Genomic DNA, 25,461 nt, shown 5'->3' with positions numbered 1-25,461 from the left:
CAGCTTTCCTGCTCCTCTGATGCTGCTTGGCTTGCTGTGTTCATCCAGCTCTACACCGTGTTACCTCAGATTCTGCAGTATCGGCAGTTCCTACTATCTCGCCATGCAATTTCTTCTTGTTCTGCAGGAATTTGACAATTACTGAAATGGAGAACATGTTTGACAGGTAGAGAGACAGGATACATTCATTGCATTGTCAGATCTGGTACTGTGATTTGTTTGTAAAGAGTTCAATTTACTTAAAGCTTGTGTAATAGATGAATAATTTTACAAATATTTGCAACATGAAGGAAATATTTAACAATTTTCATAGTGGAAGGATGAAAATGAATTTTGCTCTTTCAATGTAAAATATATGTACTCAGAGTGTTTACTTTTTAATTTTTTTTCATTTGTTAAGTGTCAATATAAATAAAGATCAAATTCATTTGCAATGAATAGTGAAATGTTTACACACTCCGCGTTTTGAACTATTCCCATCATTTAAAGAGAAAAATAACTTATGCAACAACTTTATTTTAATTCCCTCGCTGTGGGCCATGCAAATTGCCGTGTGGACGCTATTGTCCCGCATTTAGAGGCCCTAACAGAAAAGACTGTCCCTGCTCCCTGAGGGTGGGGAGAACAATGACAAATCTTCGGGTGCATGTTAATGACATGCACTACTCCTTCTGAGTTCCCTGGTGATGACTAATGACCCAATTAGGTTTTAAAGCTCTGGGCCTAAGCCTGCTATAGATCGGACTTCAGATTCATGCACACATCAAGCTTAACAAATTGGATATTTTGAATTAATATGCTGGGACAAGTTATTAACACACTGCTGGAGCAGAGTGGCCTTCTGGCTCAGAGGTAGGAGCACTACTACTGATTGTCAAGAAATCCCTCCCACTGCAGAGTTTATTTAATCAAGAGGGAATTAAGATCATTCATTCAATTAGATTAACAAGGAGTGTGTTTCACTTTTTTACACAAAGGCTGGTTGACAATGTATAGGGGCAAGGTGATAATTTACAAACCACCCACCAGTGGAATGGGGGTATTGAACCAATTTGGACCATGCTGGCTGCCAAACCAACCAGCCCTTCGTGGAGTCCAGGTTGTTGCGATATGTGCATGGTACCTTACAGCTGTAGACAGTCATAATCGAGGGTCCAATTTTGATGTGTTGCTTAGCTGACCAGGAATCTCTCCCACTCTTGCTGCCTGCCATTCATGAGTGTTCGAAGGCTTTGCAGGTTGATACTCAAACTGGTTGCTTATGAACGCAGCTTCCTTAGTTGCTAAGGCATAGAGTTGTATGGCACAGGAACCCACCCTTCTATCCAACTTGTCCAGCCTATTCAACCTCTCCCTATAGCTCAAGCCCTTCGACTCTAGCAACATCCTTGTAAATCTTTTCTGTATCATTTCAAGTTTAACAAAATCTTTCTTATAGCAGAGAGAGAAGAATTGAATGCAGTATTCTAAAAGTGGCCTAACCAACGTCCTGTACAAAGTCCTGGAGCAAGACTTGCACACAGAGCTCCTGGATCAGTAGTCATAAATATTAACTCATTATTTTCTCTGAGAACAAGAAAATCTTGCTCTTAATTGGCAATTTACATTTGTGCACAGTAGAAAAAATGTTAATTCATCAAGATAAGTGGATATACTTTCCTCTCTACACGGGTCTTCCCAAACTGGGTCGAGGTAGGTCATAGGATGAGATCTCGGTGTCGCAAACTTTTTGCAGCACTTGTAGCTGTGAATTGAAGGTCAGCCTGCTTTCTGACAGCGCTGAGGCCCCCTGTAAATGTTTGCAGTTAATTTTTATCGGTGGGTGTGACCTAATGGACAGCTGTAAAGGGCTGATTGCTGCTGCTGCAAAAAATCTAACGGATAGATAGGTATTCACTTTTCAATTAGAGAAAGTACCATTCAACCGATCGTACCCACACTTCTGAGGAAGAGTCACCGGACCCAAAACATTAACTCTGTTCTCTCCTCCGCAGATGCTGCCAGACCTGCTGAGCTTTTGCAGTAACTTTGTTTTTGTTCCCACACTTAACTCCAGTCATCCACATCACCTCCAGCCTAGAACTAACCTTCCCAGCAAGGTTCAACAGCTATCTACCTTCAGATATTTCAGTCTAAAGGTCATAGGAAGTCTAAGTCATTAACGGGGGTCACACCAGCAAAAAGTCTGGAAACCATTGACCTGGGCTGTGCCTACCATTGATATGTTCCTTTGCTCATTAAGTGGCAGTTCCCAAACTGCCAATGCTGTTCCCAAGTAGTGTCCAGAGATTGGCTTTCCTTGCATACTATCCTGCCAGTTAAAAGCTTTTGTTATCTAGTAGAAAGAAAGGAATTTGCAGTGCAGCGCACAGGCCTATTGACTCTGAACTAAGGTTTAAAGCATTGGAGTTAGGCAATTTCAAATCTATTGCACTCTCGATAAAAGTAGCAGATGCTGTAGGCAAATTTAACAAAGTTAAGAGTGACAACTAAAGAATTCTACAAAGTACTTTTACACCTGCTTGAATTTCTATTTGTATTTAACACCATGATAAACCTTCCTCTCTGCACCTGATTTCTAGATCCAATAGTGGAAGTCAATTATAGGCCTGGGTTCAAGTTCCAACTGCTCCTAAGGTGTGTAATAGCATCTCTATACAGGCTGTTTAGAAAATATCTTGCCTCAAACTCACTTTGCATGCATCTGGGAATGTCAAGCTAATCTTCGTATTGGTGACCATAGTAACTGTCGTCAATTATTAGACTAACCATTTGCTTCAGTCATATCTTTAGGATTGGAAATTTCCCATCCTTACTCAGTCTTTCCAACATGCAATTTGTGGTTGTGGTTGGCCATTAAATGTCCTCTTAAATTTCCTCCTAAACTAGGAGTCCTAGTTTGGGATTCTCTCAAGGTTATTGTGCAGGTTCAGACAGCAGTTAGTAAGGCCAATGCAATATTAGCCTTCATTTCAGGAGGACTAGAGTACAAGAGCAGTGATGTACTGCTGAGGTGGTATAAGACTCTTGTCAGACCACATATTGAATAGTGTGAGCAGTTTTGGGCCCTGTATCTAAGAAGGATGTGCTGGCATTGGATGAGGTCATTACAAAAATGATCCTAGGGATGAAGGGCTTGTCATATGAGCACCTGTTGAGGACTCTGGGTTCATACTCGGAGTTTAGAAGGATGAGGGGGATTGAATTGAAGCTCACAGAATACTGAGAGGACTGGAAAGAGTGAATGTGGAGAAGATGTTTCTGCTAGTGGAACAGGTTAAGACCTGAGAGCACTGTCTCAGAATGAAGAGACAACCATTTAGAACTCATGAGGAATTTCTTCAACCAGATTGTTGTGAATCTAATGGAACTCATTGCCACAGAAGACTGCGGAGGCCAAATCACTGAGTATATTTAAGACAGAGATAGATAGGCTTTTGATTAGTAAGGGGATCAAGGGTTGTAGGGAGAAGACAGGAGAATGAGTTGAGAAACGTACCAGCCATGATCAAATGATAGAGCAGACTCGGTCAGCCTAATAGTGGCCTAATTGTGCTCCCATATCTTATGGGCTTTGCACCATGAAAAAGCAAGGAAATTAATTGCAAGGTTAATCTGATGAAGCCATGTGACTGAATGTTAACATGTAGCATCATAATCCAGGCAAGGCAGTTAAATGGTTATATTAGTGGGCTATCTGGAGTCATAGATTGATGAGTCAGAATTTCTGAGTTCAAACATCACAAGGATGATAATTTGAATTCAAGTTAGATAGAAAACAAGTGGAAATAAAAAGTTGGTATTGGTCACATCTCATTGGGTTTAATAATGCCTTTTTGGGAAGGAACACCATCACCTTCACTTTCCTTCGGCCCACTGTAACTGCTATTGAATTGCTGAAGAGTTCAAGGAATCATGGAATCCTACAGTATGGAAGAGGCCATTCAGCCCATCGAGTTCATGCCAGCCTTTGGAAAGCATCTCACCCAGACCCAGACCCATAACACCCTACATTTCTCATGGTTAACTCATCTGGCTTACACATCTCTGGATGCAATGGACAATTTAGCATGGCCAATCCAACTAACCTGCACATCTTTGGAATTCACAAGGAAATCAGAGCAACTGGAGGAAACCCATGCATTCACAGGGATAACGTGCAAACTCCACATAGGCATACGCCCAAGGCTAGAATTGAACCCAGGTCCCTGGCACTGTGAGCAGCAGTGCTAACCACAGAGTCACCGTATCACTGTTTTTTGTAAGAATCCTTACAGTGTTGAAGCAGGCCATTCAGCCCATTGAGTCCACCTTGACCCTCTGAAGAGCATCCCACGCAGACCCACACTCCTGTCCTATCCCTATAACCCTGCATTTCCCATGGCTAATCCACTCAGCATGCATATCCCTGGACACAATGGGCAGTTTAGCATTGCCAATCCACCTAACTTGTCCATCTTTGGGCTGTGGGAGGAAACCAGAGCACCCAGAGGAAACTCCTCACAGGCAGTCAGCCAAGGCTATAACTTGAACCCGGGTCCCTGATGCTATGAGGCAGCAGTGCTAACCACTGAGCCACTGTGAAGCCAATCAGTTGTTTTGTATCAGACAAAGAAAGCAATTTTACTGATCAAAAAGACATGGTATCAATTCCTTTTGTCTTGCACTCATCAGGACAAACACAAGAATTCTAAATTTTAACATGAACAACAATTTATACTGCATGAGAAAAGGGGCCTGATTGGTTGGTAAGTTGATATTTATTCATCAAGGCTTTACCATGGAGAATGCACTGGGGGTCTACTGTTTTCCCGTGCTTTTGTTTAATTCAGAAAAGACTCTTCCCTACATGGTACAGGATCCGTGCAATATGTAGCTCCTAGCAAGCAAGCATAGCTGATTATCTTTGTTGTTAGTGTAATTCTTAGCACCTCAGGATTAACGTAGTTGTTGCAGGACAACCACAATGAGTAATAATTTAAAGAAAACCATTTAATTATATAATTTACTGGTTGTCAAATTTTGACCCATTGCACCTTCTGCATCATCTAGTTGGAGCATCAACTATGTAACAAGTCTTTCATTGACAGTGCGAAACAACTAAGCAATTTGCAGATTAGGTCAATTTCGCCATGTTCCTATAATGCTCCCTATGACCCTTATTGGACAGTGAAATACACCAGGGCTATTGAGAAGAGAAACATTGATTCACCATGCCCCACGTTCAGGTAGTCAAGCCAAAACCTCACTCAGCATTACAAATTAATGCAACTCAAAGCAAAAGAAACCAGACATTGGAGTAAGCTAGAAAATCTCACTGGTGTGTAAATTGTACAGTCAAGATTTTGCAAACTGCACCTGATTTGTGTCTAAACAATTTTTGCATTTTATTCACCATGACCTTTTGCTTTTTTCAGGTCACTGTCTCATAGTCTGTAATTCTCGTTATCCATTATGTCACTGTGAGTATTATGGAAACTGATCCCCCTTTCTCACATGAGGCAACACTTCTCTGCCGTTTGCTTGAAGTCTTGCAGAGTTGCTTGAGCTTTGTCTTTCAAGTGGTCGAGGTCAAGGCTCTGAATGTTGGCCAACTGCCCCAACACCGAGTCCTTCTCTGCCTCCTCCTCATTATCCTCTTCGATCATTTTCGCCAGCTCCTTAGGCAGTTCCACATCACCGCCAGCCAATTGGATCTGGCTTTCATCTAATTCACTCTGGGAAGAACAAAAGTTCATTGTAATATCCACTGCGCATTGAAGCCTACTTGATCCACCAAATTTGTGTCTGCCTCGGAATTCACATCCTGACTATTTAATCCCTTTTTCAAATATAAAAGCAAAATATTGTGGATGCTGGAGATCTGAAATAAAAGTAGGAAGTGACGGAGAAACCTAGTTCAACTCTTTTGGCTCGAAACATTAATTTTGTTTCTCTCTCCACAGAATATGCCAGAATTTCTCCAGCACTTTCTGTTCTTATCTGTAAACATACATGAGAACATATAAACAGCTGTAAGCAACAGCAAGAGGCTCATTGTAATGGTTATTAATAGAAGAAATAAGGCAAACAGTAGCTTTGACAGGGGATTAAATTCAGTAAATTACTATCCACAACAATTTCACTTGACATTCAAGGTCAAATTACAAGGTTGAGCTTGTTTCTACTTCAGGTTCTGGAATACCTTTTAATTAATATCTTAATTGCAGGATCCTGAAACCACCCCCTTAACAATACATCAAACCTGCCTGTGACAGCACTCAAGCAAACTTAAACTTTCAGCTCTTTCAATTATTCTGATACACTTTTAATTTGGAAAAGTTTATTTTTTTCTCTGTCTGATTGAACTATGGCAGTTGTTCTTCTGAACTCTCATCTCTTTCATTCTAAGCATCACCTACGTTGTCTTCTGGGTCTCTGTAACTTTGTTTCCATGAACTCAGGAAGAGAAAGAAACCCAGGGATGACTGAAACTGGTTAGATGGAGTTCTAGGGCAAGTGCTACCCAGGGTTTTCTTATGCAGCTCAGAAGAACAACTCCACTTATCTTCTCATCCTTCCCAAGGTAACATCCACAGGTTGTGATCATAGGGCATGATATCAGTAACAAAAGTGCTGCTGCTTTCATAAAGAATGTTTTGTCTGGCATTTAAATAATCTGTTTAATTTAATTGTTTTGAATGGTTTTATGCTTTACCGAAATAATTGAAGCATCTTACACAAAAGTATAAGCATGTTTTCTATCTTTCTCAACCACCCATTGTGATTGATTTAGACTAATGTATTCCCCACACCTCGAAACTAATTATTCTTAAGTGTGTATCTGAATGTTTACTTTCACATAAGGCAGAACATAATCAGGAGTAGGCACTTTAAGAAGAATGGGTTGAAGAGTGGATGACACAAAGATCAATTTGGCTATAGATTTAGTGAATGCTTGCGCCGCATCGCCTCCTTTTTCTAATGTTTTTATATTTATTTATGTATTCATGTTATCTTTATAGGCATATCTGAACTAATAGAGGCTCCTTCTTGTACCCTAATTGGGTAGAAAGAAACCTACAGTAATTACCAAGTTAGAGGGAATGACTTCAATTCATTATACATTAGTCAGTCAGATGAAATGTAAAGCAGCTACACTGAAGATGATACAGCAATAAGGATAATCCCAACTGGCTCTGAGGAGAGGTTACATTAACACAAACTAACATTATTTGGAATTATGGAAGGATCTCAGTCTGTTACATCATGTATTAAACAAAAAGTGAAGAATAATACTTCAAAGGAATACAGGCCAGGAGGACAAGGGAATGGCAGAATGAAGTAGTGCAGAGGTTGCTTTGTTAAAAAAATTTCCTCAAATATCCATAATTGTTTAGAATAACCTATCAGTTAAGGGAAGGGAGCCAAAGACAATCCTGGATTCAGTAGGGGGCTGTAGGGTATGTTGGGAGGCATAAATGAGGCACTGAATAACTTTGAATGTTGTAATATAAGGTCATGGTTCAGAAGGAGTTCGTGACCACGGTACATTGAGCTTCCACCCACTCGGTTGATGTCTATGGACAGAAACAATGAGTTCAACACTGGTCTTAGTAGGAAGATGTATTCTGTGCAGCTCCTGAGAGTTCTGAGAATAATGCTTGACTTTTGATGTTGTTTTGCACTTGTCTCTCTTGTGCAAAACACAATCGTGAAATAAGAATAGTGTGTCTTTGTAAATACTTCATAGCATGATGCATTTTATACCAATCATCATTAGACAGGCCCTGGACAAAAGATAGAGAAAGGAAGATTTATGGACACAAACCACCTCAAACACCATTTACTCTAAGTCACATACTGAGCAGAGGTGGCAGATACTATGAGATGCCAGTAATGGCAATCAGGGTATAACCACATGATGAACAAGGAGACAGGGTGGTAAAGAAGGCATTCGACATACTTGTCTTCACAGCTCAAACTATTGAGTAGAGGAGTTGGAATGTCATTTTGACGTTGTACGTGCGTTGATGAGGCCACTGTTGGAGTATTATGTACAGTTATGGTTTCCCTGCTACAGGAAGAATATTATTAAATTGGAGAAGGTGCAGAAAAGACTTATGAGAATGTTACCAGGACTAGAGGCTTTGAGTTATAGGGAGAGGCTGGATATTCTTGGACCTTTTTCACCGGAGCATAGAAGGTTGAGGGGTGAATTTATAGAGGTTTATAAAATCATGAGAGGTATAGATAAAGTGAATAGCCAAGATCTTTTCCCTAGGGTAGGAGAGTTCAAAACTAGAGGGCATAATTTTAAGTTGAGAGGAGAAAGATTTAAAAGAGATCTGAGGGGCAGATTTCTCACACAGAGGGTGGAGCTTATGAGGAATGAACTGACACAGGAAGTGATAGCTGGGGGTACAGTTGCAACATTTAAAAGGCATTCGGACAGGTACATGAATGGGAAAGGTTTGGAGGGATATGGGCCAAATGCAGGCAGATGGGACTCATTTAGTTTGGGAATCTTGGATGGCATGGATGAGTTAAATGGAAGGGTCTATTTCCATGCTGTATGACTCAATGACACTGCGAGCCCAGCAGACAATCCTAAATTGGTTGTTCATGTAACTCTTTGCACACATTATGTAGCAAGTGTTGAATTTCAGTGCAAGTGTGATGCTAGATACATTGCACTTGTCTCAAAGAGTGAATCATATCCAACGGTGTCTCCCTTTGACCGTTTGTAACAAGCAAAGGTATTGGCCCAAAAAGTCCGTGCTTGAAAACACTACATTAAACTTTAGGTGCGATTCTGCAGTTGTCAGCATTTGCCACATCGCTCTCAGATTATGAAAGAAAACAAGCTATTCCAGCTGCTCTTTTGGCAGATATACTGGAAAAGACACTGTGGACTCTTTGGCATTGCCAAGTCTACAGTCCAGTATGGCGGTGAGATTGAAGACCTTGTAAAGAACTGTGAAATCGAAGATTATACAGGATTGTCAGGCCTGTAAATCACAGCTGTTATCAGAAGGCAAAACAGAGCACATTGTGTGGCGGGAAGCACAGACTGAAAAGAAGGAATCCCTAATAGATATTGCTGAGGTAACAGAACAGTCAACACCAGTAACAGAGATGGAACAAACCATTGACCATTCCCTGTTCTGTAAAGCATGATGGTGCTGAGTGAGCAGTGGCTAACATGACTGGGCACCTGAAACATTCTTACATCACCAGTCAAACAACCACCAAGGGTGACTGAAGATGTCCAACATGATCAACAATGGGAGATAAGCTTCATACAACTCCAAGTGAGCCAGATGAATGCCCACAGAAACAGGTGAAGGTAAAGAATTGCTAGGTGTAAGCATCCAGGATATTGCAAAAATGAGAACACCTCTCCTATTTGGAAAGATATTGCCTACGCCAGAAATACGAGGATGCAAGTCCTTGTTTTGATTGAGCAGCTTGTTTCCATGATAGAAATTCACAGGAATACTGCTTCCTTGAATGGCCTGTTATGGAGGAACTCTGATGTACCTTAAAAAGTTTGTCAGGAGATTAAGGATTTTCTAACTAAAAATAGCGGTCCAATTATAAGATTTGCTAGGAATAAAGTCCTCCATGAAGGATATCTTGTAGCAGAGAAATGATCCATAATTCTGAACCGAAGTCATAGACTTTCAGCAGAAAATCATTTCTCCAAGTCCAAAGAGAATGCTATCTGTGAACATTGTGAAATGTTCAGACTGCATGCATTTGAGAAGTCAGGTTTGGGAGTGAGTGGGGATGCTTGATATAATGTTGTGGTAAATTTAATTAAGTTATATACATTTATGTAAAATGGCTTAACTGTTCAGTAAAATCTTATTGGGAGATGTTGTGTAAGATCATTGTTCTGAAGGAGTTAATATTCATGTTACATTGAGAGCGACCTATTCTACAGCTGTCACTCTGACTGCAGGTGGGATCTGAAAGTTCAACAGTAATTGTCATAAGGAGTAGATTTTGTACAATTCCCAAGAGTTCTAGTAATTCTGCCTGACCAGTAATGTACTGATTGCTCTTGTACAATAAACCATTGAACATTTCTGGTCTATAAAATGTGGTGATGCTGTGGCTTTAAAAGGTGTGTTTTGTCCTGGTTTTCTTTTAGAGAGAGATTGGGGAACAGGTTTGTGAGAAGATAAACAACTTGGGAGGCCTTGGACTTTATTGTAGAAGAAAGCATCTTGAGTGGGTGTGGTCAAGCTCTCACAGATGCAGGATTTTAAATTAGCTTTAAGCAGTTGTTGGAATCTTTGAAAAAGTGAAAGCTATTGTTCCTTCCTCTCAAATCCAGCCAAAAGCTGGGGATTGTCTTCCTCAGCTGTTGGGTTGTACGTGAGAGAAAATCTCTTTTCTGAATTTGTCTTTGTGCCACTGGGTGTGTTTATGGAATGTTACTATATTGGAACAGTTAATTAGTAATAATTACTGTGTTTGTTACTGTGTTGAGTTTTCCAATAGTTAAGTTACTCAAAATTCTTTCTTTTACTGTAATTTAACTATAGTATTTGGATAAATTATATTTTGCTTATTACATTTCATTGAATCTGGAATATAGCCCTTTAAATTTGCCTTTAATATAAGAAAAAGTCAGGGTCTAGACTTTCTCCTTAAAATACTTTGAATGGGTCTGGTTTGGTCTGGTCCATTCAAAAGACTCTATGGTGATGTATCCTGTCCCATTGATCATTAGACAGGTCATAGATTAAGTGCAGAGGAAGAGGATTGGAGGCATCAACCTATTCCAAACAAGCCTTACTCTCAGCCAGGTCCTGACAGAGGGGCAGATACCATCAAGTAGCAGTAGTGACAACCAAGACATTAACACAAATTGCTTTACCTTTTCTCTCACATTCTTATGATGACGTGCATTGTTCAAGAAACTTAAATCAAGAACCTTTAAGCACTCTAGGAATGATAGATACAGGATTTGAGGAGTTGTAGTTTCTTATGGTCACAGTTAATATCTGCATGAAAACTGTGTGCAAGAAGATTTAACATGGCATGAAGTTCACATGAAATCAATTAGTAAAATAGGCCCAACGGTAATAATAAGGTATTAACAACAACAGCAACACTATCCTAATAATCTTGAGAAAAATTGAATAAAATTATCGTGTTGATGTTAATATCAAAACAAAAATAAGCAGCTTACCTTTGGGAGCTTGTATTTGTCTCTTAAATGTGTTCTCAATGTTGCTCGTTCTGCCTTTTTTTGAGCAAAATTGGCATCACGCTCCATCCTGTAATTAAATGTATATTTAGAGCCACTTGATATCCAGTTTGCAGAGCGTACAGTTTAACAAAAGTATAAGGAGGATTTGGCATGGTGCTCCGATGTAACTATTCTGACTGTGTCCCAGCATTAAATCTAGATTCAAATCTGTGTAGTGCGTTTCCAATCTAATTTAATTCAAAGCCCAGGAACAGCCATTGCACCCAACAAATCTAGTGTAGCCTCCTCTTAACCCTTTTTTATTTAATCCCATCAACAAATCCTTTCAATACTCTATCCGTCAAGTGTTACCCAGCTTCCCTTCAATTAATCTAGACTAGTTCTCTCAACAATTCTGTGTAGTATTGAGTTCCACGTTCTCATGAATTTCTGGCTAAAACATTTCTCCCGATTTCAACAATAGAGTTAATCTTCACAATCTTTGGGTATGATCCTTAGTTCTAGCCTCTCCTGCAAGTGAAGTTATCTTTTTGATTTTTTTTACTTGATTTAATTTATTGTAGTCACGTGTGCTGAAATACAGTGAAAAAACTTCTTCTGTGAGCAATACAGGCAGAGGGCAGCAAATAAGGACATAGAGATCAAAAGGGTCTACATCAACATTATCAAAGCCTTCTATCATTGTAAAGACTTCAATTAGGCTGCCTTCCTTTTTCTAGGCAAAAAACAGAATCCCAGCCTGGTGATATTTTCCTGATTGGTATAAGCTTTCAGTTTTTGTATCATTCCGAAGAATCTTGTGTGCAACGTCTCTTCACCAGTGCCTGGAACTGAATTGTGCTACCACTGCAAATCTGGCAGGCAGCACTCTCCCACCTCTCCTATCCCTACACATTGAAGACTGGGACAATATGGAGGGGAATTGCTTGCTGGAAATCACAAGCCCAAATAGTTTCTTCGAAAACATAACTAACAAGCTATCAGGCTTGTTGGCGAGGCAACTGACTGTGATCCTTCCTTGCCCACTCCTTTATTGGGAAATAATTTCAAATACAAGCTAGACAAACACTTCATAATGACAGTACTTTGGTGATGACAAGAATTGCCCTCATGGGTTGAGATAAAAATTTGGCAAATGTTGCAAACCTGACCCTCAAACCACAGGTCAAATCAGTTGCACTGGATACAAAATAAAACATTGGGAGTGTTTACTACAAGTATGAGGAAGCAGCCTGTCAGTGGGACCAAGCCTATGAATGTCAGGCTAAACATGGCAATGATTGGATATCAGAGGGCTTTATTTCTTTACTGTGTCTTGGCTGGCCTAACAAAAAAATGAGAGACCAACCGTGTGAGGACTGGGGGGTCTTTAAGTGGATGGCTGTGGTCAATTTCCAGTTCATATCTTAACCCCTGTCTGGCCTAACATTCCACCCTTAATGCTCAATTGGTCTCATAACCATAAAGTTGCCATAGTCTTACCAAATTTTGAGTCTGGTCTCTCATTAGGGGGAGACGACTGGTGGTGGTTTAACGTGAGGGTCAACACACCTCAGGTCAGGGAAGAGGTTACGAAGGAGCGTCTGATGAGGGAATCAAACTCACACTGTTGGTGTCACTCTGTATCACAAACCAGCCGTGCAGCCCCTCATATCACTGACTGACCTTTCTACCAATTGTTCTGTTAATACTAGGATCGACACGGCGATACAGTGGGGGTGGGGTTAATCCTGTCACACCCTTCCCATTCCACTTTGCTCTGAAACCATAACATCCAACCCACTGTCTTTCGGAGTCAGAGGACAGTGAGTGAAAGTTGAGAATGAAAGGAGAATCTTGCAGGAAAACATTGAACAATATGCTAATCTGTGCAAGTTGCAGTGGGTAGCATTTAAGCAAAGTTGTTAACTCATTTAGAATAAATGTGCTCATGACTATATTACAGATACAAAGTAGCTCAAAAAAAGGAGGAAGTGTAGTTGGCATTGACTGCAGAGACTGGAGTGTACTAACAGCTACAATGAACTTTTCAAATTATTTCCCCTTTAGAAATACTTGAAGTGTTTCTTTAAAAGTCAGGCCAAGAAAGCTGCTAAACGTCACAACCATATATAGATACTAATGTATCAAAAAACATTGTAAGCATATAAAAAACTGACGAAGGAGTTTTGAAAAAAGAAACAAACAGGTTAACGATCTGAAAGCGATGTCAGTTCTAGTGAGTTGTGGTGGAGACAGTAACCTGTTCTAACCTCTCTTTAGATGCTGATTAACTTGCATTTGACCTGTGGTTTGAGGGTCAGGTTTGCAACATTTGCCAAATTTTTATCTCAACCCATGAGGACAATTCTCGTCATCACCGAAGTACTGTCACTATGAAGTGTTTGTCTAGCTTGCATTTGAAATTATTTTCTTACTCCTGACTCAACGAACCGTATGGACTTAGTGATACAGTGGAATGACTGAACAATTTCCCCCTATAATTCAGGAGGTGGTATTATTGGTTGTTTTCTATGATAATTTTCAGACATTAAGTGATCATAGTGAAATGAATGTGGATATTCAAAGATTCATTGCACAGTAGCATCATGCTAAAAGTTGTGCAATTTTGTTATGTCTGACTGTGTTGTAGGCTCCAAGCCAACTGTTAAAAAATGCTGATATTTTCAAAGTGTGCTTCATTTCCTTAACAGAAGTTCAATGTTTGACAACCACATTTCACTGGCTTATATTAAACAGCAAATTCGAAGTGTCTTTTTCCCCCTAAACTTTCCCTTCATGTTGCTGTCACACGCTATGCCTCAGCTAAAATATCAAATGTGCAACTTGCATTCACTTAACCCTTTGTGTCCTTCTCTGTAATATGTTGGTTGGGTGATCAAAGTGACTCATTGTTAGTGTGAGGGGGTATTTGTTGCAGACAACGGCAATCTCACCTGTTGGCGGGTGAGACTTCTGTCATATACTTTGGGAAATGCCTGCATATTAAGTGCCTCTCAGTCACTTCTCCCAAAAATAGAAGGATCAAGGACAACCAGCACTGGAAATGATGCCACCAACAAACGACTGCCAATTGAGAACCAGTCTGTGACTCAACAATGTGATGAAGAATGATTGCATTTGTTGGTAATTCATCGACCAGAGGCCCAAAATCAATGAAGAACTCCAAGCCAAAGTGAAGTGATGGCAGGGTAGAGGGATGCAGAATGAAAGCCACAGATGGTGGAGGGTAATCAGCAGCCAAATTGGTGTTAATAGAATGTGAGGCTGGCTGAACACAGCAGGCCAAGCAGCATCTCAGGAGCACAAAAGCTGACGTTTCGGGCCTAGACCCTTCATCAGAAGGGGGATGGGGTGAGGGTTCTGGAATAAATAGGGAGAGAGGGGGAAGCGGACCGAAGATGGAGAGAAAAGAAGATAGGTGGAGAGAGTATAGGTGGGGAGGTAGGGAGGGGATAGGTTAGTCCAGGGAAGATGGACAGGTCAAGGAGGTGGGATGAGGTTAGTAGGTAGATGGGGGTGCGGCTTGGGGTGGGAGGAAGGGATGGGTGAGAGGAAGAACAGGTTAGGGAGGCAGAGACAGGTTGGACTGGTTTTGGGATGCAGTGGGTAGAGGGGAAGAGCTGGGCTGGTTGTGTGGTGCAGTGGGGGGAGGGGACGAACTGGGCTGGTTTAGGGATGCGGTGGGGGAAGGGGAGATTTTGAAACTGGTGAAGTCCACATTGATACCGTTAGGCTGCAGGGTTCCCAGGCGGAATATGAGTTGCTGTTCCTGCAACCTTCAGGTGGCATCATTGTGGCACTGCAGGAGGCCCATGATGGACATGTCATCTAAAGAATGGGAGGCGGAGTGGAAATGGTTTGTGACTGGGAGGTGCAGTTGTTTGTTGCGAACTGAGCGGAGGTGTTCTGCAAAGCGGTCCCCAAGCCTCCGCTTGGTTTCCCCAATGTAGAGGAAGCCACACCGGGTAGAGTGGATGCAGTATACCACATTGGAAGATGTGCAGGTGAACCTCTGCTTAATGTGGAATGTCATCTTGGGGCATGGGATAGGGTGAGGGAGGAGGTGTGGGGGCAAGTGTAGCATTTCCTGCGGTTGCAGGGGAAGGTGCCGGGTGTGGTGGAGTTGGAGGGCAGTGTGGAGCGAACAAGGGAGTCACGGAGAGAGTGGTCTCTCCGGAAAGCAGACAGGGGAGGGGATGGAAAAATGTCTTGGGTGGTGGGGTCGGATTGTAAATGGCGGAAGTGTCGGAGGATGATGCGTTGTATCCGGAGGTTGGTGGGGTGGTGTGTGAGAACGAGGGGGATCCTCTTAGGGCGGTTGTGGCGGGGGCGGGGTGTGAGGGATGTGTTGCGGGAAATGCGGGAGACACAGTCAAGGGCGTTCTCGATCACTGTGGGGGGAAAGTTGCGGTCCTTGAAGAACTCGGACATCTGGGATGTGCGGGAGTGGAATGTCTTATCGTGAGAGCAGATGCGGCGGAGGCGGAGGAATTGGGAATAGGGGATGGAATTTTTGCAGGAGGGTGGGTGGGAGGAGGTGTATTCTAGGTAACTGTGGGAGCCGGTGGGCTTTAAATGGACATCAGTTACAAGCTGGTTAATTGGTGTGGTGGGGAGCCCTCTCAGAGAGCCTCTTTCTGGTGACAAGTCCTTTGTTCAGAAACAGAGTTCCTTCAGACAGAAGATCTCCTATGGTAGCTCACAAGCAAATAACAGCCAAACCCCTTTCCAGGATTCTTGCTTGATGATTGTCCCTTCTGATGCTAATTGAAGACCTTTAGTGGGTATTAGTTATGTCAGGATAGCAAGGACATCAACAAGGCTGCCGATTCTGAACTTTAATGTGGCAGGATGAGAAGAAGACAGGATACTCACTTGGTTCCCTCCCACAATCTGTGTGTGTGTGTGTGTGTGTGTGTGTGTGTGTGTGTGTGTGTGTGTGTGTGTGTGTGTGTGTGTGTGTTTGAGAGTGTGTGTGTGTGCGAGTGTGTGTGTGTGTGTGTGTGTGTGTGTGTGTGTGTGCACGCGTGTTAGATGATAGCCTTGAAATCACCTTAACTCAGTTACTGTATGACGTGATAATTTACTTAGGCTTTTACCAGCAATACCAGAACCAGTCAGTGCTCAGCACGCAACGCTCAAACATGAACCATCTTTTTCAGATAAATGTACAGTGTTAATTTCACAAATGAAAGTCAATGTCTGGGAAATGTCACTTGTTACTATATAGACACATTAATAGGCAAATACAATCAAATGTAGCCTGATAAGTCTCCTCCAGCAGTGCAACACGCATCAAGCTAAGCTCTACATTAGGGCTAACTCATTGTGTCTTCCTGTAGCCAACATAGGTTCTTTAAATAAGCAGTTTTTATTTCTTTTTAAATAAGTAACTAATTCCATTTGGTAGGATCTTAAAAGACACACATTAATACAATATTTTGTTAAATAAATGGTGAGTTTTTTAAAATGCAAAACTTTTATGATTGGATCAAAATAGAGTCATAGAGTGGCACTAAAGCTCAAAACCAGACCCTTTGGTCCAACTCATCCATGCCAACCAGATAGCCTAAATTAATCTACTCCCATTTGCCATCATTTAGTCCATATCCCGCTAAACCCGTCCTATTCACATACCCATCCAGATGCTTTTTAAATGTTGTAATTGTACCAGCCTCCACCACTTCCTGTGTCTGCTTATTCCATACATGCACCACCTGCTGCATGAAAAAAATGCCCCTTATGTCTCTTTTAATTTTTCCCCTCTCACCTTAAACTAATGCTCGCTAGTTTTGGACTCCCCTACCCTGGGAAAAAGACCTTGGCTATGCCTGCTATCTATGCCCCTTATGATTTAATATACCTCTATAAGGCCAGCCCTCAGCCTCTGATGATCCAGGGAAAATAGTCCCAGCCTAACCAGCCTCTCCCTATCACTCAAATCTTTCATTTTCATAACATAACAGGGAGATGAGAATTGAATGCTGTATTCCAAACGTGGCCTAACCAATGTCCTGTATAGTTGCACCATGAACTCCCAGCTCCTACTCAATGCACTGACCGTAAAAGGCAAGCATACCAAACCCCATCTTCGCTATTCTGTCTACATATGATTCCACTTTCAAGGTAGGTAATATTGCCACAAAAATATGGTAACTATTATTTTCAGAAATCACTATCAAAACTGTGATTCCCTTGAAATAGCTCATGCAAGGAAAGCAAATATAGTCTTGAATAGCAGTCAGGGAAATGTTGATCTTCAGCTCTGATGTTGATGAATTGTCCACATTCATGTCATTTCCATTTGTCCAAGGAAATTGCTGATGCAGATTGATCTTTGCCACTACTCATAGTTAGTTCCCAATTCCATTCAATGAGAAAATTTTAGCACCAGATTCTTCATCTTCATACTCCACTCACATCCTAGCCTAAACTTATGTGCATTTACAAAAATCATGGCAATCAATTCTCCATTTATTAAAAGAGACTCATGCAGATATTTTTCTTGCAGATATTAATTTTTGAAACCAGAAATAAGAATTACTTTTGGTAGCTCATCCTTTATGTTAACAATCACAAGGATTATCCACTATCAGATATAGTGTTGTATGAAGCAACCCATTATAACGATGGAAATTGAGCCTACTTGTAAAGTATGGATACACCTACAGCTTTATAAACTGACATTCACTCAAAGTGGCAGGGAACAATCATTGGAACCACACTCCTCTATGATTTTAGAGCAACAAAGCCATTTTATCATTGGGAATAATTAAGAAACTATAAATGTGATGAGAATTACTAGTCTCATTGGAGTTAATGAAAAAGTTTAGTGCATCATTTTGCTCTGTATAAATCAATGCTGGAATTTTGATATCATACCTACAGTTTTCTCATTAGGTAGATGATGTGATGTATCATACTTCAAAGCCCATACGTGTCATTTGGTCAGCAATTAGGAAGTATTACATTTCCACTTAGGATAACTTGAAATGAATTACTTGCAACTCACTGCTAAAATAACTGTTGGCATTTCTCCCAGCCATCTTATCCCCATAGCACTTCTTAAAAATGTAATCCTATGACTGCATAAGATCCCTGACAATAAAGGGCAGGAACATTAATGAACAGCTGGAATATTAGCTTGACAATATATTTCCATACTTTCAAGATAGAATTTTCCATGTAGCCTTTTAGAATAATTCAGGTCAGTGAACAACGTAGAGTCACAGGGTCATACAGCACGGAAACAGATCCTAAAGTTCAAACTGTCCATGCCAAACTAAACTAGTGCACTTGGCCCATATCTTTCCAAGTATTTCTTATTCACATAATTATAAACTTCCACTGTACAAAACATTTTGTATAAAAATTGTATCCTACCTTGTATGTTGTGTCATAATCAATCACGATGATCTAGGATACTGTTACTTCAGTGCAACTGTATTCATTCGCAACAAAGGCAAATGTAGTAATTTGAACAAACGAGAATAACAGGAATATTTGATATGTTTTTCATGTGTAGAGAGAAAAGCTCTGTTTCTCTCTCCACAGATGCTGCCAGTCCCTTTGAGTAAGTGAATCATTTTTTAATAAATTCACTCACGGGATATGGGCATTGCAAGCTAAACCAACATATAATGTTCATCCCTAACTGCTCAGGGGGCAGTCAACCACACTGCTGTAGGTCTGGAGTCACATGTAAAACATAGAACATAGAACATTACAGCACAGTACAGGCCCTTCAGCCCTCGATGTTGTGCCGACCCGTCATACCGATCTCAAGCCCATCTAACCTACACTATTCCATGTACGTCCATATGCTTGTCCAATGACGACTTAAATGTACCTAAAGTTGGCGAATCTACTACCGTTGCAGGCAAAGCATTTCATTCCCTTACTACTCTCTGAGTAAAGAAACTACCTCTGACATCTGTCCTATATCTTCCAACCCTCAATTTAAAGCTATGCCCCCTCGTGCTCGCCATCACCATCCTAGGAAAAAGGCTCTCCCTATCCACCCTATCTAACCCTCTAATTATTTTATATGTCTCAATTAAGTCACCTCTCAACCTTCTTCTCTCTAATGAAAACAGCCTCAAGTCCCTCAGCCTTTCCTCATAAGACCTTCCCTCCATACCAGGCAACATCCTAGTAAATCTCCTCTGCACCCTTTCCAAAGCTTCCACATCCTTCTTAGAATGCGGTGACCAGAACTGTACACAATACTCCAAGTGCGGCCGCACCAGAGTTTTGTACAGCTTCACCATAACCTCTTGGTTCCGGAACTCAATCCCTTTATTAATAAAAGCTAAAACACTGTATGCCTTCTTAACAGCCCTGTCAACCTGGGTGGCAACTTTCAAGGATCTATGTACATGGACACCGAGATCTCTCTGCTCATCTACACTGCTAAGAATCTTACCATTAGCCCTGTGCTTTGCCTTCTGGTTACTCCTACCAAAGTGCATCACCTCACACTTGTCTGCATTAAACTCCATTTGCCACCTCTCAGCCAAGCTCTGCAGCTTATCTATGTCTCTCTGCAACCTACAGCATCCTTTGTCACTATCCACAACTCCACCAACCTTAGTGTCGTCTGCAAATTTACTAACCCATCCTTCTATGCCCTCATCCAGGTCATTTATAAAAATGACAAACAGCAGTGGACCCAACACCGAGCCTTGCGGTACACCACTAGTAACTGGTCTCCAGGATGAACATTTCCCATCAACTACCACCCTCTGTCTTCTTTCAGCTAGCCAATTTCCGATCCAAACTGCTATATCTCCCACAATTCCATTCCTCTGCATTTTGTACAATAGCCTATTGTGGGGAACATTATCGAACGCCTTGCTGAAATCCATATACACCACATCAATCGGTTTACTCTCATCGACCTGTTTGGTCACCTTCTCAGAGAACTCAATAAGGTTAGTGAGGCACGACCTTCCCTCCACAAAACCATGCTGACTATCCCTAATCAATTTATTCTTTTCTAGATGATTATAAATCCTATCCCTTACAACCTTTTCCAACACTTTACCAACAACTGAGGTAAGGCTCACTGGTCTATAAAAACTGGACAAGAACAAGCAGGGACAGCAGTTTCCTTCCTAAAATAAATCAGATAGGATTTCCCAACAACTGGCAACAGTTTCGTGTTAATCATTAAACTCTTAACTCCAAATTTCTATTGAAAATAAATTTCACCATCTATTGTGAAGAAATTTGAACCTGCATCCCCAGAATAGACAATATCACTAGGGAATTGCCTCCACTTTCCAGTTCATGTTGTCAGGAATGGAATCACAGACTGGATGGGAATTGAAGAGGCTTAAAATTTTGTCTGACAAATCCATCACCTTTATCACTGTTAAGATGTTTCAGATTCACCTCAAAGCTAAATTGATACATAACTAAAACAATTAGTCATATGGTCATACAGCATGGAAACAGACCCTTCAGTCCAACCAGTCCATGCCAAACACAATCCCAAACTAAACTAGCCTGATCTGTCTGCTCCTGGCACGTAGCCCTCCAAACCTTTCCTGTTCACGTGCTTATCCAAGTGTTTTTTTCAAATGTTGTAACTATGCCTGCGTCCATCACTTCCTCTGGAAGTTCATTCCAGGCATGCATCATCCTCTGTGGAAAACATTTGCCCCTCATGCCCCTCATGTGCAGGTTAGGTAGATTGGCCATACCAAGTTTCCCACAGTGTCCAGGGATGCATAGACTAGGGTGGGATGCTGTGTGGAGGGTCGGTGTGTATCTAATGGGCCGAATGACCTGTTTCCACACTGTGGTGATTCATGAATCATTTTATCTTTCAGCCTATTGTCACTAGGCTAGAATGCGTTGCAAATGTTAATCCCAGATTTCATAGTCTGCCTATTGATATTCAATCATTAAATCCTATTCGGTGAAATATGACATCCTGTAGGGGAGCATAGGATAATGCAGCACAGGAAAAGGCCATTCATTCCATCATGCTCAAACCAGTCCTTTAAAAGAACTATCCAATTCATCTGCTTGCTGTGCTCTTTCCTCAATAATTTTTGCACTCTGCAAATATTCATCAATTCCTCTTTGAAAGTAGGCCCTCGCTCTCAGATTTACCAATCCTGTCTGTAAATTTACTGTAAATCTCCGTTCCCTCTCCTTCGCCCTGGTTCGTTTGACAATTTCCATTTGTCTACTTCTTGGATTTACTTCTTAAAACTGTTTTCCCAACTTCCACCATCAAACCCTGGTCACAATGCTAAAAAGGAAGAAGGGGACTGACTACATGACTATATTCAAACAAAAACATCCAGAATGAATCAGGCTTTTCTAAAAAAAACTTTGCCCTTCTGATGGCTCCGACAGTAAATGGACTGCCTGTGTATGTACAGGTTGGCCGCACAGCAGCCGCAGGAAATTTATTCACAAACAAGCCGTATGTCAAATGAAATCACAATGACCCACAGTAACTCCGGTTCAGGCATGTTAAATCTATAGTTTTAAACATCGTTTGTTGGAAATGTCTCAAATAAACCCCACTTCGCTGTTAGCAATCTGGGCTTTTGGAATAATTCCAAATTTATTTGAAATGCAACTGTTAACCCTTTTTTAGTTAACATTAGTCATGATGTATCAAATGTCTGTTACATGCATTTTACGTGCGAGCAATGCCTTTTCTTTAAAAAAACTGCAGAAATATACTACATGGATTATTGTAATGAAATATGGAGTTTTTTTTAAGAGAAATTGTAAAATCACTGGATAATTGCAAAGTATGCCATGCAGTACACCTCAAGGAGTCAGGAAGCTAATCTTTCCCAATTACATCAGATCTGAGGAAGGGTCACTGGATGTGAAATGGTAACTCTGGTTTCTCTCAAATGCTGCCAGACCTGCTGACCTTTTCCTGCAATTTCTGTTTTTGAGCTAATCCTTGGTAATGCTTTCCTGGATATTACAATGCTGGGAGACAGGGAAAAAAAAACACAGCTTTGAATCATAGAATCATCCAGTACCAAGAGGACCATTCAGCCCATCAAGTCTATACTACCAAAGCTACACTAGTCACATTATCTTGAATGTTAAGACATTTCCAAGTGCTCATACAAATATGTTCTAAAAGTTGTGAGATTGTCCACCTCATCTATCCTTCCAGGCAATGCATTCCCAACCTCCTCTTTTAAAATCTCCTCTCAAACCCTTGGCTTTAAGCTTAAAAGTGTGCATCTTGTGATGGCTTGATTGACGAACTAGGAATTACAAAACCTGATGTGGGTGGAATGATGAACAGATGAGAACGCCCCCACATTCCCACCTCCATAATTTTGCCTTGAGAAAGCAGCAAAGCATTTACCCAGAGAACAGTCAGCCATCTGCAGCCTTCAGCCCTGAGCCTGCTAAAAGCAAATGAAGGCCTTGGAAAGATGACGGGTTCAAATTTGTGAGCAAAGTGGGATTGTTCTCTTTGGAGAAAACTGGATCATGGGAAGACATAATATTCATGATGACAGGTTTGGGGGGTGGGAGAATGACATTGATAGGGTGTGATGGGCAAATCCTGCAAGTATCAAAAATTATCTACTGAAAATAACTGGCACAGATAAAACACTTAGAGGATCTTTGAGCTTTTTTTCATCCAAGTTTCTGTGGCCAGGAGCACAAAATCTTAAGATAATTCCAGATGATCCCAAAGGTCTCTGGAGGAGAGCCATTTGGTCAACAATTCCAAAGATCAAGCATGTTGGATTGAATGCCCCTTCATTTTGAGGCAACAATTCTGACAAAAATTCTCTATCGAATAAAAAAAATTCTGAAAATGACACCAAAGCAACAAATACTAAAGGTTACAAAACATTTCAGATGGGGGTTTCACCCTCTTGATCTGGTGAAAGATGTTGAATCATTTAACTTAACCATTTAATAATTCAATCATTCGTTAAAGATTCAGACATTCAATGAGTCAGGTTCAAATTTGCAAACAACCTATCTTAGATAATTGACTGTTCACTACAGGGGAAGGAGATTGATGGTGAACCCCAATAGTTTAGTATGTAAAAATAAATACAATTCCAGGTGCCCATTCTTGTACACCTTTACATTATTGACTAGAATCTCATCAGTTGATATTAGGGCTATGGTGGCACTTGAATTATTCCTCGCTGTCTAAATGAATACAGAGAACGGAGTACAAAGGCAAAATCTCTGCAGGAGAAAGTGTGTAAAAGTGACTATATCTTAGCACCCTAATGAATAAGCCGGACATTGGGCTCTCTACATTGTCGTTGTTATGTAAATGTTATCCTGGGGATTACAGTTTGGGAGCACACTCTTGGCTAGGGTCCAAAGAATAAAAAAAACACTTACTTTTCTTCTACCAGCTGCCGTTGGTATTCCTCAAACTCCTCTCGTGTCATGCCTTGGGCTGCAGCTTCCGACTTTTCTCCATCGCCCTTATCGTCGCCAAGTCCCCCCGTCAAGTTTTTCAACTGTCCGCCTACCATGTTCTTGACGATGAATGCCATGGCGCTGCCTGAAAGAAGTTGCTCGCTTTCAGGAAGGTCGTTTGTTGAACAGCTCCCAGCGCGGAGTGTGCTGTGTCTGCCTGCCTGCTTTGGTAGTGGTTGGGGGAGTCGGATGAAGTTTCAGCACCACGCTCCCTGGACAGCGCTCCACGGAAAGGACAGCTTGCAGATTGGTGGGCAGCCCGCTCTCTCCTCCCTCGCTCCCACCCTCGCTCCGGCAGCCAGTCACCGCTCTTCATTGCGGATATCAAACCTGGATGAAGTTTGTTGTTTGGTTTGAAAGCCCGATAGAGCTACCCCACGTGTGACACGCTGCCGGGTACAAACAGCAGGAGGTTAGGCTGTCACTGATGTCTCTGAGAAGGAACCAGAAGGATGTACAGACTTGTCAAGGCAACAGGCACATGTCCAATCGTTACCAACATTTTAAGTGCTTAAAAACTATAGATCAATTTTCAGCACAAGGGTAAAATCTAATGGAATTATTTTGGATTTTCTTTTGTTTCTCTTATTCTTAATTTTGACATGTTGGGAACTTAATAATCCCTCATATCCACAAACTATGTACGTGATTAAGCATTTCTGGTATCAATCTGCTGCAATTAAATTCGTGTAATCTTGTGTAGCAGAGTAATGAATTTAATCCTTCAGACATCTCTTGAACAACTTTGGCTCTCCAATTGGCAAAAATAATGAGAACATAAAATGCTAATGACCAAGCATGAGCTTTATTCCAAACTTTTATCAAAAAATTTCCCAAAGATTTCTTTGAATAAGCAGCGACACCAAATAAACCTATCGCTTGTCTGCTACCACATGCCCTCTGCAATGACAGGGCAGTTGCTAGAGGGCATGAGAGTTGAGGAAGGAATCTAAAAGATTCTGGGTCAGTCTCCTTGACCCACCTACTCTTCTGGACATTTCGGTGTAGAACACATCCTTCATGCATATTCAGCATTTTCTACCCATTCAAACTCAATTACTTTGATGAAGGTTAATAGGCAAGGATAACTCCATTAAGTGGTTATTGATATTTCACTGAGTAGATTGAAGGGAGACAAGAAAATGGAAGTCATGTGGCAAAGAGCAACACTGAAAGAAGGGTCACCAGACCCGAAATGTTCATTCTGCATTTTTTACAGATGCTGCCAGGCCTGCTGAGGTTTTCCAGCAACTTCTGTTTTTGTTCCTGATTTAAAACTACTTATTTTCAAAAGGCTTGTATTTATTTATTTTCACAAATTCAGGAGGTCACAGCTCATTGTACAGCCAAAGAATTTTTATTTTGGGGGTAGGGCAGATTTACACACGGAAATGTTCCACAAAAACAGTAAAAGCCAAAACAACTGCGGATGCTGTAAATCAGGAACAGAAACAAAGTTGCTGGAAAAGCTCAGTGGGTCTGGCAGCATCTGTGGAGGAGAAAACAGAGATAACCTTTCAGGTCCAGTGACCCTTCCTCAGAACTGATGGTGGCTGGGAAAATGTCAGTTTATATGCAGAAAATTGGGAAGTGTGTGGGGTGGGGTAGTGAGTAAATGATAGGATAGATCCCGAAGAGACAGAAAGACAGTTGGACAGACAAAGGTTTTGCTAACGCTCAGGCTGGGAGGGTGAGTAGTTGTTAATAGGGACTGATAGGGGCTAACAACACAAGCTGGAGAAACAACGCCTCATTTTCCGCTTGGGGACCCTACAGCCCTCTGGACTCAATATTGAGTTCAA

General features: G+C 41.2%; 1 protein-coding gene across 1 annotated transcript; it reads right to left on the bottom strand.

Annotated features, from left to right (window-relative positions):
• Positions 1-280: 280 nt before the first annotated feature.
• LOC125446852 (complexin-3-like) lies at positions 281-23,942 on the bottom strand. Its single transcript, XM_048520773.2, has 3 exons — positions 23,579-23,942; positions 11,186-11,273; positions 281-5,717 (listed from the first exon to the last, which is right to left on the bottom strand). Exons 1-3 carry the CDS (start codon positions 23,734-23,736, stop codon positions 5,493-5,495), a joined length of 471 nt encoding a protein of 156 aa, XP_048376730.1. The 5' UTR covers positions 23,737-23,942; the 3' UTR covers positions 281-5,492.
• Between the last annotated feature and the right edge of the window lie 1,519 nt (positions 23,943-25,461).

The sequence above is a fragment of the Stegostoma tigrinum genome, chromosome 36 (genome assembly GCF_030684315.1).
Source record: "Stegostoma tigrinum isolate sSteTig4 chromosome 36, sSteTig4.hap1, whole genome shotgun sequence".
NCBI classification, from domain to species: Eukaryota; Metazoa; Chordata; class Chondrichthyes; order Orectolobiformes; family Stegostomatidae; genus Stegostoma; species Stegostoma tigrinum.
Note: the sequence above shows the minus strand (reverse complement) of the source record. Positions and strands in the feature narration are given on the sequence as shown.

Excerpts from the sequence above, each read along its gene's own strand:
- LOC125446852 (XM_048520773.2), bottom strand. The coding sequence starts at position 23,736 with ATGGCATTCATCGTCAAGAACATGGTAGGCGGACAGTTGAAAAACTTG. Across the intron at positions 11,274-23,578 it reads CGGCAGCTGGTAGAAGAAAA|GATGGAGCGTGATGCCAATT; the intron begins GTAAGTGTTTTT and ends ATTTAATTACAG. Across the intron at positions 5,718-11,185 it reads ACAAATACAAGCTCCCAAAG|AGTGAATTAGATGAAAGCCA; the intron begins GTAAGCTGCTTA and ends TGTTCTTCCCAG.